We start from the raw sequence: 12,667 nt of genomic DNA on the forward strand, positions 1-12,667 counted from the left end.
AGAGGAAAGAAAAAGGCACCCTGTTAGTTCGTATTATTCCAATTTAGGTCCCCCAGAAACTAATGGACAGCATCTCGAAATGTTAGCCGTCAGCAGCACCGTTGGACGCGGACACCAAATACCCTTGCCACCGGTGGGCCGATCGAATGACCAGGAAATTCTGGGAGGCCTCGATGAAGGCTGGAACCCTTCGCCTTTGCTTCCCACAATCCCTCACCTCGACCTGGATGAAGAAGCATTTTTCGGATGGGATAGTTTGAATCTACCTCTTTGGGACAATTTCCCATTCTTGACAGAGCCTTTTATTCCTACTGAGGAGTAAAACGGCGATTATGCTCGCGATTAATTCTCGGCTTTGACCGCTAACGGGGTTATGTGTCCTCTGAATCGGGTGACTGTACGAATTCATACGGTTTTTATTCAAAATATATGGCATGTGAACTCCCTGGCCTTGGAAGAGTATGTGACAAACGGGTGGACTGTGAAAACAACTACATTCAGTTTATCTTTGCCGATCCAAAACGCACGATCCTAAGATCCGATGTGACAGGAACCCAATGTGTTTATATGCCGAAACCTGGCAGAGCTATAGAGTCCGGATACCGAACAAACCGTGTGGCTTATCGGCTTAAAGAGTCAGCCGAGCGCGGCATCCGTGTATTTGGATTAATCATGCCTTACAAGGGCTAGTTAATGAGGGGTTTAAGATCGGCTGAGCGCTGCATATCAACAACTCGTTGACACTCGACCATTAGCAAGAAGTGGCTGATGTGAATTTCTCCAATTTATTCATATATACAAAGTAAAAAAAAAAAATCTGACTGATCATTATAGGTTATTTTTGGGGGCCCTATGTTGAGCGAATACGTCTTCAACATCCTTATGCATATCATAGCTGGGCTTTGGTTAGCATGCAACCCTTTTATATACGATCTTTCAGGAAAACTGACCTATTCATCTCTTCAATGGTGAGCTTATTTCTCTCATCCTTAACTTTATATAGTGGGTTGTTTGTGTTGTCGGAGAATCCTAATCATGGTTAGAAGACATTGCCGTACTCAGAAGAGCTAACGTTTTCAGCACTTACCAATACGCTCATGGATATTCTCTCTCGCTCTGGCGGATGCTGCCTGTACCTTTGTCGCTCTTGGTTTGCGAACTTTCTCATAAATTTCCAGAGCCTCGCGAACATCCCCGGTGAAATGCTTTTGGCTGAATACCAGACCTAGACAAGCGGCATCTTCGATTGCCATGCAAGCACCTTGGCTTTGATCCGGCATCATCTACGAAACAGTTAGCTATGGGTCTGATTCAAATCGATAGCAAAGCGGCCTCACCGGATGCGCAGCATCACCCATGACACAAGCCACGCCTTTCTGCCACCACTCATATGGCTCATGCACCCACAACCGCCACGGCCTTATCTCTTTTCCAATCTTCAAATGTCCTAGAACCTGAGAGTCCAAATCCGGGTAAGGAGCAAGAAGCTCTTCCACTGTTGCTTCACTGTTCCAGTTGTGAGTGGCATAGTCGCCTTTCTCTCGGGGAAAAAAGCAGTAATATGATAGGAGGCTGCCGCCGTTGCATGGAGAGAGGACGATCTTATTCACATTATGATGTCCGCCCCAATACTCAATCGCGCTGTTTTTGGAGTAATCGACGAGGCCAAGCTTTACTGCGGTTGCAGTGTCCACATTGGCATGGAGACAGCTTGACGAAGCAGGTTTCTTTTCTGGACGAATACCAATGAGGGTGCGGACGGCAGATCCAATTCCGTCAGCGCCCACCACAACTTCATGTTGAGCTGTGACTCCATTTTCGAAAGTTATTCGGCCTGAGTCGACATCTAGGTCCTTACACTAAATTGACGAATCGCTGTCAACTAGACTGTCAGGCTATCTCAGGAATAGAAACCAACAACGAACCTTGTGATTAACGATAAGTTTCACCGGTACACCTTTTCCCTCTCCGACTGCAGTGTCCATCAACATCGCATGCATATATTGTCGGTGGAACATGTTGTAAACCTAGATGTGGGTAATAAGTTAGTTATTCACTTTTGTCTCTGTCTGGTACGCTTACATGACCCCATTTCTCCTCATAATCTCCCAGATCATAGACACTAACGGGCTCGCCAGTCTTCCAGTCCCGATTGATCAATTTTCGTAAAATCACCGGATCACCCTTTGCAACATCAACTTCCCATTCATGCAACCATCGCGTACCATTTGCAGCGCAAGAAATCGAAGCTCCGACTTCGCCGGCAAAATCCGCCCGCTCGTAGATAGTAACCTTGTGGCCAGCCCGTCTTAGCGATATAGCAGCTGCCAAACCGCCTATGCCGCCACCAACGATCGCAATATCGAGTGGTCTCCAACCGGACTGTGAAGGCATTTTGACTGATTGCTATTGCAAGAGTGTATGAAGAGGCTTTTTGATTCCAATTATGCTGGGATCCCGGCTTCTCGTTGAGCTCTTTATCTACTTCGATGTTTCCGCTTTGTGATGACGAGGTGCGCGGGCCGCGCACTGGCTAATGGCGGATGCGTTCCTCATCATCCGCTTCCGACGCACGGAGCTTCCGGCCTTTGGAGTTATTGGATTTTTATTCGTTGTCCTAATTTTGATTGAATATCTGACCAATTGAAACAGATTTGCATTCTCATGAACGGCTTCCACAGTGCTGTGGTGAGGTTGCACGTCTTGTGCTGGTGGTCATGGACTTGGCCACCGGTTTGGATCTTTGGGGTTTGCGGGGAAGAACATGCGGGGTAAAGCCAATTGCGGGGTAATTACATAAGCCCTTATTCGCCTCGCTGAGTGGCCTGTGAATCAATTGACAGAGGAATACCTCTGTTGCAGGGGCAGAATTGAATCAGTAGTTATCAGGATAGGTTCGGGACACGGCAACTAGGCTAATAATGGAATATATGCAGCTTGGTGAAAGCCAACGAGCTATCTCACATCGAAAGCAAAAAGGGCTAGCTTGAAAGATAAGGAATGAAGACACCTCTATGTCAAGGAATCGCTGAGTTCGGCGACAGGGTGATTTGCACGTCGCTCGATTCGACTGGAGGAAGGCAGAATCGCGACCGAAGCGTGACTATCGGAAACGCCCGCCCAAATCGGTGGAAATCCCAGAAGCCTGGGACGGCATGAAAATCAAAGAGTTGACCAATAATAAGGCGCCGATTTTTCATCGCCTGATTTCGCAAAGACACTGTGGAGAGCCGACTAACAGCCCTGCGTCAGTCCTTCTGGCTAAAATATGGGGAACGGAGGGTGGTGACTGGTGTTCCCTGAAGCCGGAAAAAAAAGGATGGAATGCCGGTCGAACCGTGAGAAGGGATTACCACCGATTGACTTTAGGCAAGGAGAAGGGGGAGTGCGAGGAGCTGATGGATTCGTAATCCGACAAAGCTCATTTGATTAGTCGGAAAACGCTCCGAGGGACAGATTCGATATCTTTGAAGGCGTCTCACAATGATAACAGAGTCAAGGCAGCAAAAACTGGAAAGGGTACTAAGTAAGGCTTTCGTCGATTGCTTGAAGGATGACTCAAGGACGGAGTACTGTTAGGCAAAGAGATTGTCCCCAAAAAATACTCCTGACCAAGCTCAGAGATGTGTGCGTGACCAGGAGCAAGGATGTCTGGTTTCTTGTCCCGAAATCGCCCGTGTGATGAGCGATTTTATCAAGAATGGTTGACACAACTGCTATTCCTCAACACAGTGTCTGATCTCAGAGTGCTGGAATTTGACAACAATGTGTGGGTCATTGGGATATATCCGCTCCCAGAAGATCATTGGAATCAGAGCACGGGGTGGGCGGCGACAAGAGGAGGGACATGTTCCGGAGCCAATAATCCAGAGTATGCGGAGTATGGTCTTTCGATTGAGGCCGCGGAAAAAGCAACACTCATCATAGGCATCTTTGGGGACAAGGCATCTTAGGCCCAGATTGGCTAGGTTGCCGAAACGAGCCAAGAGTGAGGATGCAAGGTCCGACAGTGGTTTGGATCGAAACAGCCAGATTCAAGAGCCAACTCGGATGAATAGCCACAATAGAAGCCTCGTCGTGCCCAAATCCGCCAGAACATTTTGCCGCAAGCGACCGTTGGGCGTTTTCTAAAGCACCAGCAGAGGCGTCTGGCGTTCTTGATGCGAAGACACAGCCATCGCCAGGCAGTCTGGGCGGAAATCCCGTGGGCTTGCGCCAAGGAAACAAGCCCCCAAAAGTCGCGGGCTAAGCTTCAGGAAAAGTGGGCTGTCGCGAACCTTCCCACAACGCGCTTCGAAACGGTCGCGCCTGCTAGGAAAACAAACCTTTGTGGCTTGACAGGCCACGGCTAAGCCTTAAACGCCTCAACTCTGGCCCTTTGGGTCGCCATTTAACTTATCAGGCGAAGAAATAGATCAACCACAAGAGATGATGCCCGGTCCCAATCTGGGCAAGGTGCAAGAAGCCATCTGGTCTCAAGGCGCCGTCAATGCCAAGGGTCCCCCATGCCATTTTTAGCGTGAGTTCATCGAATTGGGTTGCCGCGCCCGCAACCAGATTTCGAACGAAACTTCTTTCCCCAGAGCCTGAACACACATGGCCTCGAAGCAGCTTTGGAGCAGCATATTTTGAACCTGAGAACCTTATCTCATACAGAGTAAGTACCATTATTCCAGCGCGAATTGGCTCGTGTCAACCAACTTTCCGACTCACTTAGTTAGTCACCTCGGGGCCAAAGATAAAAATTGGCTTTTGCTCGCAGGTTCATGTGGGGTGTGAACCCGTCTCCATCTGCGCGCACCGCCAATTATAGTCGCAAAAGAGGATTTGGCGAGAGATCGCTGGCTGGTGATATCATTTGACGGTGGGCAACAGTCTTCCATACGATCTCGCTCCCGGCCAACGTGCAATCGAGTTCTGTTACGAGACAAGGCAGGTCACTGCACAGCTGAGAAATGCTTCCAATGACTCAATCAATGAATCATGGCCCGCTCCCAATCGATCGCGATTCCTGCAGCCAGAACAGTCAGCGCATGCAGGGGCCCCGTTGGCTCAGAGCACAAACTCTAATCGACCAACTGCATGTTACGATGTGTAGTTAGAGATGCCGTTGCGGGGTGTATGTCTGTATGTACCTTGCAATCCGCAAGGCAACTTCATAAACAGTGGGAGCAGAGAGCTGTCTAGGCAGCGCTTCGCTTGGTCCGAGACAGCCATCGCCCTGACGAAAGCCAAGGACCTTAGGCAGCGAACTCAATTTCAAAAAAAGTTCCTTGCGGGCTTGAGTCCCCGTTTCTGTTGCCAGTCTTCAGTGGAGCGATTGGGAGGTCCCTTATCACGAGGCGCCTGCGGACTCGGCTGATTATGTAATGAGGCTCGTGCGGACCGTGTTTGGGGAAGCGGGGCCGCCAAATGGGGATTAGCGGTGTGGAGACCAAGGCAGTCTTGAGGAGGCTGAAAAATGCCTAATTTTAACATCGGTTCGTTTTGTGACATGCGATTCTTATTATTGTTCACTATTATTAGCTAATTGCTATCTATTCACAGACAGAGAATCCAAGAAGGTTCAGGCTGATCAGTCGTGAGAAAATTATAATTCCATTCCAATCGTGGCAAGATTATTATCGCTTCAAATGCCAAATGTCTAAAACCAAAAAGGGAAGAATACAAGCCCGTGGCAGAAGAGAACCAGTCTCTGGGAAGGTACCACGGCCCCAAAAAGCTCCAACAACCAACTCCGTCGCTATGTCGATCAGCCGAAAGAATCGTCGGGACTTCTATAACACCCTCGTAAATCATGCATCATATCCAATCCGACCTTACATCGCTGAAACGCTCGTCAAAAGAAAAAAACTGAAGCGCGGAATCCGTCGAAACCATAGACTAGATGGATGAAAACTCCAAAATTGGATGCGCAAACGAGTATTGACAGGGACTGAAAGCAAGAAATGAATATCAGCAAAAGTTTTCCAAATTCCACAGAGACTGTGGTTCCCGTACCTTCAAACTGGTCCCCGTTGAATCTATTTCACATAGTGGCATTCATAGCAAGCGTCATGGTTGCAAACAATGCAACGGGATTCGAGTTGAAAAACTTTGGGCCCGTCTCCACAGCCGCAGCATATATATAAGTGTGTTGCTCTCGTTCGAACATGTAGCCGGCGACTGGTGCTCTGATTGGCTGGCAATGGCATTTGCGCTGCCATAACGTCAACTTCTGGCTGGCAGACAGTGAAGGATGCCATTTCTGCGGCGTGGTCGACAGTTCTTTGCGTTTTTAAACACTCGTGCCGGCAGCAAGGCGATTTTGCGCCGCGGTGCTGGCAATTGATGCAGGCAGGGTAAGTATCGATGCTCATGGGGCCGAATCTGCAGCGGCAGCAGAACCAATGTGTGGCGTACGGCATAAGGTCGGATTTCGTGGAGGAATTAAAGGTGGAACAGAGTCGGAAACTGGCAATTAAACAGGCAAAACCCTAGCTCTCGAATGCGAATGCACTTGGTTTTTCAGTAGGAGTAATCTCAGACGGGACTTGGGATTGAGGAATTGGAAGATCCAAACCTGAGACTCCCCCAGGTTTAAATAGAAAATACCAGACATGAGTGCCTGGCGAAAAGGCGGATATTGACCGTTCAGCATTGTAAGCATCGCCTCGAGCCGGGTCAGCTGCTAGAGGACCCTCAAAGCGTGAACGGGCAGAAAGGCGCTAAGGTGCCTAGGTCCTGTCATCAGAAGCCTTTGTCATCGCCCAGCTTGGCATTTCCTCGTCCATCAATGGCCTGAAAACGAATAATAAGCATTACCCCGGCGTCGATCGTGCAGAAAGTTAGTTTCCGGAGCCTGGCATGTCAGGTTTGAGTCAACGCTTCGAGTGGGCCCCCACCGTGTAGTCATCGCCTGCAAATTCGAAGCGGGGCGCTAGGCATTCTGGCGGCCTCACTCCTTGGCTATACCGGTGAACTCACAAGTCCTCAAGGCTGCCAAACTCGTTCCTCTGAAAAAGCGCCCCGCTCGAATTCCGCTGCCTTCTAGGCTCCCCAAAGGGTGGGAGCCGGCCGGGTCATGTGACCTGCGACTAAAAGTTCCCTTCCTTTAGGTACTTGACGAAAACCCGATCTCCAGGCAGCAAAAACACCAATTTGCACCTCGGGTCATTCATTGCAGTCCCAAATGTCTCAATGTTTGACATCATTCAGACAGAATATCGAATTTGGTGATTCTACCAAAATGTCATTGCTGATCAGCCAGGCCCCCATATTCTGAGTCCCATAATTTTTAAAATAGCTGGGAGAAGAATCAACCAACTGTATGGTGTTAAAAATGCATTATGGTTCAAAGTCCATACTTTCATGATGACCCGAGCACGTATTGAAAATGATGGTTACGAAATTTGAAAGCAAAAAATGCCTAGGCTCTAGGCAAAATATTGTACAGACAAAAAGTTCAAGAGGTATCTCATAACTGAAAGCAATCAAAGCGCAGTCCGCGGTTCGATTGAGAAACAAACGAAGTATCAAAGCCAATGATCAACAAGCCAGCGAAATGGGTGTAAAATTACTGCGAAGGTGACTGCTCCTGTACCGAGACAATGTGCTCAATACAATTCGGACATTTTGGTGTGTTGCAACCCAAACATTGGCAGTGGAGCGACGAGTACGGCCCAGATACCGAACAGTTCTGGCAACAGAACCAAATAGAGGTGAATCGCTTTCGCGGAGAGGAATAGTTCTTTCGAGGAGGTCGCTTAGTACATGTACTCTTACGTTCCGCAGGATACTTTTGGCTAAATGACTCGTTTTTGGTTTGAGTGTCTATGTCGGACTGAAGTTTCATATGACGTGAACATTCTTCGAATTGCTGCAGCTGTTGTGCGTAGAATGCTTCTTGATAAGCACGATCCTTTGGAGAAGCGTACTGCAGCATCGTATGTTCACTCGGCCGTCGCCCGTGTCGGTCAGGTGGGTAAAATAAGTAGACTGGCGACCTGGAACGCGTCAAGCCGGTAATAGGTCGAGTGTTTTCGGACCGCTGATCTGGCCACGGCCGATCATGCTATTGCCGTCAGCTATCGAAATATCCAGGCCTAAAAACTTCATAACTCACATGCGCCATCTTTGGATAAAAATTCGCAAGAAAACAGAGAAGAGCAGTGAAAAAAAAAAAAAAAAAAAAAAAAAAAAACAAGAGGAATGAAATTCCACTGAAGGTGATATTGAGCTGGACGGGATGCTCAAACGAAACAAAAGGGGGTCGAATCGCATAGACATGCAAGTTGAACAAGAATTTGAGTGTTTCAATAGCATAGCCAGCATTTAGATATACGAAAATCACGTATTTTGAACAAAAGAAGGGATTTAAATCATACCTCCTTCATTGAAAGGTGCTTACTCAAGTCCAAAATGAAATTATTGGAGCCCAGCCGCAGTTGCGAGCTGGATGCCTTGATTGCTTCCCGAAGCCAAAGCAAATAGGATAGCCATTTCGGCTTGAGATATCAAATAATCACGCGGCGATGACTAGAAAGTCAAACGGGGGTGTTCGGTAGGCGCATTTTGATGAACCTTTTGTCAGCGGTACAGGTAGTGGCAGCCTTCTTTTCCCAGATGCCTTACCTCTTTCGGCTCAACTAAGGATGCCGGGGGGTGAGAAAACCAGGCAGGTCGCATAGCCACAATATGAAGCCTGCCCTCGCACTTAGCCACAAGAGCAAAGCAGCGTATAGTATAAACCCGTCGGTCAATGCTTAAAACGTCCCAGAAAGCAGTAAAGTCGCTAACAAACGAGTCATTAGGTCGATGATAAAGATGGGAAATCCGACGATCCAAGCCAGGCGTAAAATCCGGTTGACAGAAACTTCCAGGAATAACCACGGTCCATCAGGGCTGAGTTCAGTTTTGTGAAGGGAGAATAGTCGGGCAGCATCAGGGCGAGTCAGTAAGTAGGGCTTCGGTTGTCTTATTATGTTCTCTCAGAATCTGGAAGCCGCAAGGCATCAACACGAGAACAGGCTGAAAAGTGCGACGGAGTTGTAAAGAGGTGTTCAAATCCGTGGCCCCGACATCTGTTTATACATACTCTCCTTCAACAGAGCATGGCAGCCTTTCAGGGAATAGAAGAGGGGTTGGGGCTCATTGCTACCCCGCAGGCCGATACGAGGGTGACAGGCGGCACCACCCTCGCTTGAGAAGTGCTGTTAAGACGCAGGGAATCTCAGTCTCCAACGAATTCGGCAGTCCGCCAATCGTAGAGATGTCTTTAGACTGAATCTGGTTGTCGCTCTAAAACTGTGAGCTCAAAGATGGGAGCTGCAAAGTCGCCGCGTTGCCGCTCTTGAAGGGCAACCTGCGAGAGAACATGGATGGATATTGGATGTTGCTCGTTCAGATCCAAATGCAGCAACATACCGCCAAGCGTCACTATCCCAATACGGCTAGGAATGTGGTCTGTGCGGATGATGTCACTCGATTGCTTATTCATCAGGGATTATAGGAGTTCCACTAAGCCTAAACGGGTCATCGTTGGCTGAGACGGGAAGTCTGGAGAACCTCAAACATGGCCAGAGAATTCCGTGCAAACGGCTTGATACAGCATGATGATTCCTTACTATTATTCAATGTTATGATGTATCCGTAGTCCCAAAGATACTGATGGACTGCTGTGGCGAATGGCCTCAGATAAGAGAGTGAACCTCGTCGTATCACGAGTGATCCCGGTAGTCCTCGGTGGTTTGCTTGCGTATGGGAGCTATGTGTTTACAAGACCGTTATGCAGTGAGTTTTGATTCCGGCAAGCCGATCCAAGCCAAATCAAAGAATAAGTATTGATCATGACGCAGTCGATTATTTTATACGACCTCCACCGCATTATGGAGCGCCACCCCCTCGAAGAGGTCTCGCGATAGGGTTGCTGACCGTCTTTTACCTCCTACTGCTGATGGTGGCCATTTCTTACCTTCGAGTTCTCACTACAATTCTATGGAATCCCGGGTTTCTGCCCCGTGGTAATCAATGGGCCGAATCAAACGCCAGTAAATCTGAAGGGGGGATAACACGGAAACGCCCATGGAATTTCGCGAACAGCTCGCGTTCAAAACAGGAGAGAACCGAAAAGGGGCCGTATCCCATTGACGCCTACGGTCTCGAAGCGTTCTACTGCAAAGATGCGTTCGTATGTCAGCAGGATGGAAGGCCCCCGTGGTGCTCAACCTGTTGTCAGTGGAAAACGGATAGAGCACATCACTGCAGTGAAGTTGATCGGTGCACAAGGAAGCTCGACCACTTCTGTCCTTGGTATGATAGGCGATCCTTCTGCAGCAGAGATTCATACTAACATGGATACAGGGTTGGTGGTGTCATTAGCGAAATTTCGTTCAAGTTCTTCATACAGTTCTTATTTTACACGTTTCTGTTTACAACCTTTAATGTTGTAGTGCTATCTATATTTGTTGCTGAGCATCGGAAAAATGTTCGTGATCCCCCTGCGCTCCAAAAATTTTCTTTACGATCACGGCTGACCGAAAAACAATACAGTCTGGATACCTCGAAGTGCAGTGGCTAGTGGCATTGGCATTGTAAGGGACGCTTGCTCCGACTGTTCTAATCATGGAGTTCTAACTATTGCTCTTAGATGCGGTCTATTTTTCTTCTTTTCTCTAGGAATGCTAGCCAGTTCTCTCCACCTCGCATGGCTCAATATTTCGACTATCGAGAGCCTCACCCGTCACACCAAAGTCTGGACACTAGCAATCTTGATTCCCCGCCCAAAAGATTTCCATGAGTCGCAAGCAAATCGAGATAACCCAATTCCTGTCGTCATATACCCAAGCACGGTTATGCCATCGTCGTCGTCCAGTTCATCCGGGACCGCTCCTCCCCGTGAATTTGCGATTCTCTCCACAGAGCCAGGGGAAAACCCTTTTGACATAGGTACCCCCCTGGAAAACCTGAAAGAAATCATGGGCTACAGCCTATTCGATTGGCTACTGCCAATCAAGCCCAGCCCCTGTGCAGACCATAGCAGACAAGAGAGCGCGTATCGGTTTGGCCCCGTCGTGCAGCGGCTGAAAAGAAAAGCCGGCTTGGAGAGTTTTTGAGACAGACGTGCTCAAGTTTCTACGCGCTTTTCCCGTCAAAGTCGGTTATACGATGTATAAAGTTGCTCGTGCGATACCCTCAAGTGTTCCTCAACTCTTGTCAACGAAATTCTCGTTTCGGTATTTTGTTTATAGCGGACTGCTTATTTTCGGGTTACTTCATGATCTTGTCTTATTCCCTTGGGTTTTTTTTTTTTTTTTCAAATTGAATTGGATAGCTACTTGCTAGTGTGGAGCTGATGGCGCTTGGGCGCTTGATTTATCGCGGGGTGAAGAGGTCTGCTGGCTTGTGCTTTGTTGGAGCATTGTTGGAAACACATGTAAGAGAGTTTGTGACTTTTCCGCTGTTTTGCTGAGGCTGTGTAAGTGGCGCCCTATAGTCTAGAACAAGAAGTTTGGAATGAATTTGGTGCGTGCCTTAAGCAAGGTTGATTAAACAAAGCTATATAACGTTTGGAAACCTTGTGTATATCTAGAACGGGGTATGACTGAAATTCGAAATTACCCCGAGATATAAATATACTCGGCAATTTTTCCGAGCAGAAAAGACAGTGGTTTTGCCATTGGCACCGCTCTAGAAAGGTAACATAGCATAGCCATGAGAAACAGAAAAATGGGATATCACCGTCGCTGAATCGACGCAAAGTGTGTATCGAGACTATGATCCGGAAGAATCATTGAACCCGGCCAGAAACACTAGGGAGAAATAATAAAACAAATTTGCCCTCTTTTATGTTCGATATGAACGTAACAGACGAAGCAATCATTCACTGTGGTGCAAAGAGTAATCAAACGATCGATCAAGTATAGACCTGACATTGTGGGCATTTATAATGGTGACATATCGAGCAACATTCGGGAGCTAGGCTGGGGCTGTTGAGGTGGCGTTCGGGATGGCAGCATCTCCAATAACCCCGCATCGACGGTCGAGCATATTGTCGTGGAAGATACAAGGGTTGACAGCTCATGACAATATAGGTGGCGGATCGTGGGACGACATAATCTAGAGCGCGAGGGAGCGATGCCCAGAACTCGGCATCTGAGATTTTGGATAGCGATCGTGCTTGTCTTGAGTGCTCGAATGAAAGGAGCTGCGACCTCGATTGTCGAACTTGCAGGCTACTACTTCGATCGGATAGCGAGGTGCGAACACTAAGCCGGCGAAGAGCTTGTCTATCATTTTCGGGTCGAGAATTGAGATTGATCGTTTATATATTGAGACGACGACGGCCCGAGAAATGGCCGGACATGGTTATCACTGGAGGTTGAGGAAGGTCTAATAAAAAAAGCAGTTGTTGATGAAGAGGTAAATTGCATGTTGAACTCAGTTCAATATCAAAAAGGTTTGAGGGAATTGTCTGAGTTTGGACAGTGAGAGTGCACACGCAGCTTGGTTGAATATAAAACTCATGTTGAAAGGAAGATATTGCCTATTTATGACACCGCTCATTGAAAACGGGCAGTGAGAAAAGGATAAAGATCAAGACCGTATCTTGAGCGCTGGGTAGTGGTGGATGACGATCAAGCAAAGTCAGCCTACCACTTGATGGAAACGAAGGGGGGAAAAGAAAGAA

The 12,667-nt window shown here is 47.9% G+C and overlaps 2 protein-coding genes across 2 annotated transcripts; one reads left to right on the forward strand and one right to left on the reverse strand.

Annotated features, from left to right (window-relative positions):
• Nucleotides 1–828: 828 nt before the first annotated feature.
• UREG_03706 (uncharacterized protein) lies at nucleotides 829–2,394 on the reverse strand (the record flags this gene model as incomplete). The annotated part of the gene is made up of 6 exons (XM_002544143.1): nucleotides 829–895; nucleotides 951–1,029; nucleotides 1,088–1,283; nucleotides 1,338–1,859; nucleotides 1,926–2,027; nucleotides 2,083–2,394. 6 exons carry the CDS (start codon nucleotides 2,392–2,394, stop codon nucleotides 829–831), a joined length of 1,278 nt encoding a protein of 425 aa, XP_002544189.1.
• A 7,766-nt stretch (nucleotides 2,395–10,160) lies between these two features.
• On the forward strand, nucleotides 10,161–11,093 carry UREG_03707 (uncharacterized protein; the record flags this gene model as incomplete). The annotated part of the gene is made up of 4 exons (XM_002544144.1): nucleotides 10,161–10,168; nucleotides 10,342–10,465; nucleotides 10,531–10,571; nucleotides 10,628–11,093. 4 exons carry the CDS (start codon nucleotides 10,161–10,163, stop codon nucleotides 11,091–11,093), a joined length of 639 nt encoding a protein of 212 aa, XP_002544190.1.
• Between the last annotated feature and the right edge of the window lie 1,574 nt (nucleotides 11,094–12,667).

Source organism: Uncinocarpus reesii, genomic scaffold (assembly GCF_000003515.1).
Source record: "Uncinocarpus reesii 1704 scaffold_2 genomic scaffold, whole genome shotgun sequence".
In the NCBI taxonomy this organism is placed as follows: Eukaryota; Fungi; Ascomycota; class Eurotiomycetes; order Onygenales; family Onygenaceae; genus Uncinocarpus; species Uncinocarpus reesii.